At 42.3% G+C, this 7,123-nt stretch overlaps 1 protein-coding gene across 4 annotated transcripts in view; it reads right to left on the bottom strand.

Annotated features, from left to right (window-relative positions):
- Positions 1-1,485: 1,485 nt before the first annotated feature.
- The window catches only part of dbn1 (drebrin 1), a 96,486-nt gene continuing 90,848 nt past the window's right edge, over positions 1,486-7,123 (bottom strand). For all 4 annotated transcript variants that reach the window (XM_056440175.1, XM_056440182.1, XM_056440191.1 and 1 more), the window contains 4 exons: positions 5,548-5,676; positions 4,905-5,392; positions 4,699-4,798; positions 1,486-3,875 (listed from right to left, as the gene is read on the bottom strand). In XM_056440175.1, the coding sequence (XP_056296150.1) occupies positions 3,820-3,875; positions 4,699-4,798; positions 4,905-5,392; positions 5,548-5,676 (773 nt within the window). In that variant the 3' untranslated portion in view covers positions 1,486-3,819. The remainder of the gene's footprint in view (positions 3,876-4,698; positions 4,799-4,904; positions 5,393-5,547; positions 5,677-7,123) is intronic.

Below are 7,123 nucleotides of genomic sequence, written 5' to 3'. Positions count from 1 at the left end.
TGCATTCTGAACTGTGTTTCAAAACTCATAAAACCGGAACAATGTGGGGACTTTAAAGCTGCATTTAAGGGCTGCAGCTCTGAATCAGGCTGCTCCTGAGCCTGTTCATCATGTCACGATGATGAACGACCAATACAAATGATCAGATGTAATAGAGCTCACGGTCGTTGTCATGGTACCGAGGTGAGCGGAGGGAGAGACACATTATTTCAAGACGATTGTGTCTTCATGCAGAACTGAGAGACATCATGTGTGCTTTAGGAACATGTCCTACCTAGAGAGTTGTTTCCCCTCCGTCTGATTGGATGTTGACCTTCCTGGTGGGACAGAAAACAACCCTGCAGGTCGTGTTTCAGATAATCAACAGAAGGAAAATTGCTGCGGAGTTTACAGATTATTAAAAAGATGTTATTTGTTTATCAAGATTGGAGCGAAAGAGCAAAAGAGCAGAACAGGAAACAGTAAAACATCCTCTCAAGGAGCTTGAGCTCAGAGGGCGTCCTGCAGTGGAAAGGAAATACAACGGCGCCATCTAGTGGTGGACACAGGAACGACACGAACAATCCAGATTAATTTTAATTTTGAATGTATTTCAGAATCAGAACCTTTTATTGCTAAGTGTGTTTTCACAAATAAGGAGTGTGTCATAGCGGGTGGTACACCAATGACATTAAATACAATCAACACAGTGTGAGAATTAAGAATATAAATATAAAATAAAGTGCACAGACAGGCAGGTTTACGTACTTTAACCAGTGTAAGTAAGTTTAAAGTGATACGTGTATTTTAAGTGAAGCGTTACGTGCATTTAAGGGAAGAATTAGGTGATGTGCAGGGGAGTGACTGAAGGAAGTGTTTGTGTGGCGTGAGGTCTCGGTCCTGATGGACCTCATCCTCCTGCCAGAGGAAAGGGACTCAATGTGAGCGGTCGGCTACAACCTTCGTTGCTCGCTTCAGGGTCCTTGAAGCGAAAAAGTCCTGAAGGGACGGCAGATTGCAGCCAATCAGCGGACGAGTGGCTGCAGCCCGCCCTTGTGCCACTGACATGTTCCGGGGTTCTTTGCTCAGGTGACTTTCCTCTAACTGGCACACAAATGCAACTTACAATCAATTTCACAACTTACCAGGAGCTCAAGCTGTTGCAATGCTTCCTTTTTTATTTGACCACATTTATTTAAGTTAAATCTGGGAGGAAAAAGTTTTAATTAATACGTTAATATACTTGCCGTTGATATAAACAACCTTCCAACCACGTGTCCCAATGTACGATTTGTATGGTCATTATTTCTCTTTTTTTAAAATCATATTTTTATTATATTATTGTGAGAGCTGTTGTCTCTGTAGTTCTCGAACATTTCATCATATGCTGCAAGAAAGTTTATTCCTACTGTCTATGCCCCAAAAATATTTCTAGATTTCTTTTAATTTGTAAAATGGCCAAATAAATGTTTACCGGCAACACAGATATGAAAAATGGCACAGAAATGAGTTCACGGGTTGCGTATTTATTCACTTATTGAGTCTGATTTCACAGGATTTAATAAAATGAAGTGCATGTTGGATGCGGGCGCATCGTCCTCCTGTCACCTGATCATGTGGGATGCAGAGGTATAAATCAAACCAGGTCCCCAAAGGCATCACACACACACACATACACACATACACACACAGTATCCAGGTGCTCTACACACACATGTTATTATTGCCTAGGAGTTATTATTTTCTACAGGAATTTACAGCAAAAAAAGACTAACACGGTTGTTGCTAATATTCAAAAAGGTCCTGAAAATCAATTCTAGCACACTCTTTGACAGATATTGAAAACACACACACGTCCTCCCATCTCATCCCGCCTCTCACTCCAGTTTCCAGGGCAACTAAATATTGCATCAATGAAATAAAAAAAATGAAAATAAAAAATAAAATACACGTGGTACTTTTGTTGTTGTTTGCATGGCACAGAACAAATGCAGTGAGGCAGCAGACTTGTGGGTCAGGGAGGAATAAAGAATCACTCTGAGTGTTTGTTTTAAGCTGCTTGGAGGAACAGATTTCAGAACAGTTTTTAAAATCTTCAGTTCATGTCGCAGAATTACACTGCGGATATGTTGGCTGAGCAACTTTTGTCTTTTTCACACAGGCCATACTTCTTGAACTAAAAAAAAGATAAAATGTCACCCGTTGGAATTCCTACGAACTTTACCGAAGCCTTAAAGGGGATGATCAGGTGCGTATTGCACTTTAAAATTGAGGAATTTAAGAGTGGAAGCAGTGTGTTTTTTTGTGAACTTAAAAGTCCAAAGGAAGGATATAGACAGTTTCATATTGTACATTACTCGCATGCCCGTATTTAAATGGCTTCTTGCCAGCTGTAAATGTTCTTCCTGTCCATGCTGGCTGTGAAGAGACCCCTCGATAAATAAGATTGATTTGATCAAATCAGTACAGTAGTGATGTGATAAATTATGAGCATCTGGTTCTCCATGCAGATTAAAAAACAAAGTTGTAAAAAGTTTGAAAACACCGTGTGGCCCAAGTTTACAAGTTTAACAGCCTCAGTCTGAGTGGAACAATAAGGCCTAACTGCTTTTTTACATTTTTTTAATAAGGAAAAGGCAGTCCTGCCTCCCAAAACCTCCTCGACTCCGAACAGGAGCCGTGCTCACTGCGGTCCAAAAAAGCCCACATTATAAAGTCTTATTTTTTTTAGTTTTTGGAGGAAGTTCAGAATCATACAAACGATTCATTGGTTTCTTGTTTTTTCCTGCTGTGCACAAGCTGAATGTGGCTTAATGTTCATTATCTTAAAGCCAAACTCTCCTACAAAACTGTTTACTCTTGGAAAAATATCTACAGTATATTCATCAAGATTCGATGAAGAGCCTCTTCTTCTTTTTGCTGTGTAAATATATAAGTGGGATATAAACTATGACTTCTCTTGAACCAGAGGGGAGGGTTTGATTTAGAGGCTGCAGTTGATCTGCGAGGAGGCAGAAGAAAAAAAGAAAAGAAAAGTGCACTGAAAAAGAGCAACCAGATTTACAAGCCATTTAATCTTGAATTCAGTCTTAAAATCAAACAGAAGGAACAAAAAAAAAAGGAAAACAAACGGAGCCACAATTTGACTGAATAGATTTCTTTCAGGGTCCCATCAGCTGTTTAGATACACCACAATAAATACAAATGTCACCTTTTTTCTCCAATAAATTGAGGGCTAAATACAAGATTAATTGACTTGAAGAGGTGAATATTTCTGGATATTTTTGGAGGAAGGCAGCAGGGAGGAGGGAGGTGAAAAAGAGGTAAGAAAAGAATCAGAGAGTGAAGATATACATGGCAGCTGTAACGATCCACCGTATTAGTTTTATAGGGTGTTATAAAAGCACTACAGACTAGGTGTGGCGGCCGCCTGTCACACACTGGGCTCCATTGTCTCTAATATGCAGCAGCGCGCCACGTTAACGTGTAATAAATCATTTACACAAACTAAAGTCCCCCCACTCCCAGCTATAACATCTGCATAGCAAAGAAAAAAGAGAAAAAAAACCCAACAAATAAATAAAATAACAAACACAGAAAAAAAGCCCATAACTGAGCCTTCAAACCATCTTTAAACTCAAACCCCGTCATTTTTTTTAAATGTTGGCTACTGTTTTGTTTCCCTCTAAAAGATAATACAGAAGTACTTTTGATGCAAGATTCGTTATTATTGTTACTTTTTTGTTTGTTTGTGTTTTGTTTTTTTAGAAAAAAATCAGTTTCTTCATGAAGCGCACTTCCTACTTCCTCTTGGTCCTGTGGTGGCGTCTGATTGGCTGGTTAGTCGTCGTCTTCGTCGCCCACGGGGTCCGTGTCCCAGCACGTAATGTCGATCTCTGAACACACAAAAACACGTTTTATTGACGCATGATAGGTGTTAATTATATTTAGCCAACCCTCATGGATATAAGTGGGGTGGACATAATAATAGGAACAGCACCATCAGTGATTCTCAACTGGTGAACTTTTCTATTTAATTTATTTTGAATTTGTGGGAAAGCTGCCCCCCTAAGACAGTGACCTTTTTAGTTTATTGTTTGTCATAGATTCAGTGAGAGTGTTTTCTCAGTTAAAGTTAGGTCATTTGAGTCTTTTTTTAATACTACTTCTTAGTTGTCTGACTTTTTTGTTTGTGAATAAAATGGCTGAAGATCCTAAATTGTTTTGTATGTTGTAATACCTCGTGTCCTGAAGATGCACTTTTTGTTTTTTAATTAAAATGCACTTTTTATAGAAATAGTTCCCTCTCTAGCACCAGCTGGTCGTTTTGATTATCATTCAACTTGTTTTTGTGTTGGCATACACTACCGTTCAAAAGTTTGGGGTCACTTAGAAATGACTTTATTTTTCAAAGAAAAGCACTGTTTTTTCAATAAAGATAACATTAATCATTAAATAAATGTAAGATATGAGAATGTTTCGCGATTTAGGTCGCGGCTTGTCATCAAGGGGAGACGGTGGGTCCCGGAGCCAGACCAGCTGAGAACCACTGCTCTAGACCACCCAACAGGATCATACAGGAGAATCAACACCTCTCAGTTTCAAGAAGAACTGAACATTATAACTTTCCTGAAAGAAGGATTTATCACGGAAAACTGATGAATATACTCCAAATAAAAATCTCTTATGTTGATTATTACATTAGAATATGTATCTCACCTGGTGGCTTGTTATAAAAGACAGGCGCAGGTTTAGCCGAGGACTCTTCTGATTGGCCAAATCCTTCCTCCTGTGATTGGCTGAAGTAGCCCTCACTCGCCTATAAGAACCGCCAGATAGAAGGAGAAAGAAAAACTATTAACAAAAGAAAAAGACTGCAAACATATTCCCCACTGCACGGCACGATCATTAAAACACGTTCTGACCTGAGAGCCTTCTTTCAGCAGCGTGTCCCCATTGGTCATCAGTCGCTGTCCGTCTTCCAGCACCTTCTTTTCCCCGGATGCATGCTGCAGTGCATGCTGGTAGCTGAGGGTCATCTGGTCGGGGCCCATCACGTCCACAAGACTGGCGGGGTCGTCCTCGGTGGCGGCCGAGCAGAAGGTCCCGTCCGCCATCTCGTCGAAGCTGAGGAGGGGCTGGGGCTTGGCGCTGGTGGCGGCGCCGGCTGTGCCGGGCGGAGGAGCGCCGACGTCGCCGCCCATCAGGTCCACCAGATTGGAGGACTGGGAGGTCTGGGAGTGGTTGGGGGGAGGGCCGGAGCTGCTGTCCCACAGGTTGACCAGGCTGTCGTTGCCGGACTCCCACACGGAGAAGCCGGAGGAGTCGCGGGCCTGCGGGGCGACGCTCTGCACGGGCTTGGCGGAGGTCGACTCCTGCAACGGCGCTTTCTGCTCCTGCTTTGGCACCGAATCTGATGGAGAAAGTGTTATTTCTAAATGTCCTATGCACCGCCCGCGAGTTGATTCGGTGACCTGCAGATCAAAAGACGTGTAACCGTCGAACCTTTTCGTTTCAACGGCATCTCGGGAGACTTCATTTCCACATTGATTTCCCTGCCGCACTTACCCCACTCGTCTCTGCAGTCGTCGTCCTCCTCCCGGCACAAGTCCTCTTTGATGGACGGGGTGACTAGTTTAGGAACGGGCGACACGGCGGCCATGTTGCGATCTGCGTATGCTTCATCGTCGTCGTCGCCTAGAGGGACAGAATGGCACACATCGAAACATCGAAAACACAACAGCACAGAGCAAAAAATATTCGCCAGAATCGTCCTTGAGCGACGTTATTGCACTTATAAACCAGATGTGTTGAACATCTGTAACACAGAATGTTTAACTTTGCCAGAATTTGGAATAATGAACATGAATCTGTTTTTTAGAAAGTCTACTGAAAGGCAGATTGAGTAAGATTGTCCGAAAAATAATCCTTCTCAATCCTCACGAGAAGTGGGTGGCGGTGTCTGTGTCTTCGAGACCCGCCTGAAACGAGTCAATCTGGAGTTGAACGTGGACAAATCCTTCTCAGTCTGCCTTTAAGATATTAAAGGGTTTTTATATATATATATATATATATATAAAGATATAAAGGTGATCATATGTCTTTCAAGCCATCAGGGGCCACATAAAATGACGTGGTGGGCCGCATTCGGCCCGCGGGCCTTGTGTTTGACACCTGTGCATTAAAAGAACTGTACATTCTTAGTCTTATTCATCGAGCGATGGCTCCTAACCCTAACCCTGTAACCCTAACCCTGTGTTGCTTTGCCTCATGTGTGTCATATTTGTGCCTGAAAGCAAATGTCTCGTGCCAAGCAATTGAGACTTGGCCACTCTGTCTTAACCCTCCTGTTACCTTGGGGTCAATTTGACCCCATTCAATGTTTAATGTCGGTGTTCTTTCGGGTCAATTTGACCCCAGGCTGTTTTTCACCCTGTCAAACATATAAGAAATATCAACTTTTTTATATATTTAAAGGGCTATTTAGGTAGTCAACAAACAAACATAAAGTACCTCACACTTAAACTTGGAAAACAATATTAATTCTAATAATTTTCTGGAGGTTTTAATTGCTGGGGTCAAATTGACCCCAAGGGTAAAATATGTCAGTAAATATAAAGGTAACAGGAGAGTTAAACATTGAATGGGGTCAAATTGACCCTAAGGTAACAGGAGGGTTAAACATAAGACAAATGCAACGAGCACAGGGGGCATTGCCAATTGACGCCTGGACATGTCACACAGACAGAGAAAATCGGTACCGCTCAATAGGACAGTGACATATTCCAGGTTAGTTGTCACCAAAACACAAGACGCAATCACTACAATCCAGCAAGCCATCGAACAGCCATCGAATACCCTCTGAACATTCATCGTGAAGCCATCGATGCACACAGGGAGCCCTTGTGGGCGAGTCCCAGTCACAAGGCCGACGACACAACCTCGTTATGACAAACACCAACACGGCGAGAGGCTACAGGATCAAACTTCCACCACGGAAAACGTCACTTTCACTCAGATGTTTTTCGACGATGTCATGCTCGTTGGAGTCAAACTTCCTGTTCAGAAACCACAACAAGATTTCCTCAGAGGACGTGAACACATGAAGCCACGGATGAGAAAAAACAAACGGCGTCGCTTTGAC

Source organism: Pseudoliparis swirei, chromosome 3 (genome assembly GCF_029220125.1).
Source record: "Pseudoliparis swirei isolate HS2019 ecotype Mariana Trench chromosome 3, NWPU_hadal_v1, whole genome shotgun sequence".
Classification (NCBI taxonomy): domain Eukaryota; kingdom Metazoa; phylum Chordata; class Actinopteri; order Perciformes; family Liparidae; genus Pseudoliparis; species Pseudoliparis swirei.
This window is presented reverse-complemented; position numbering and strand designations above follow the sequence as displayed.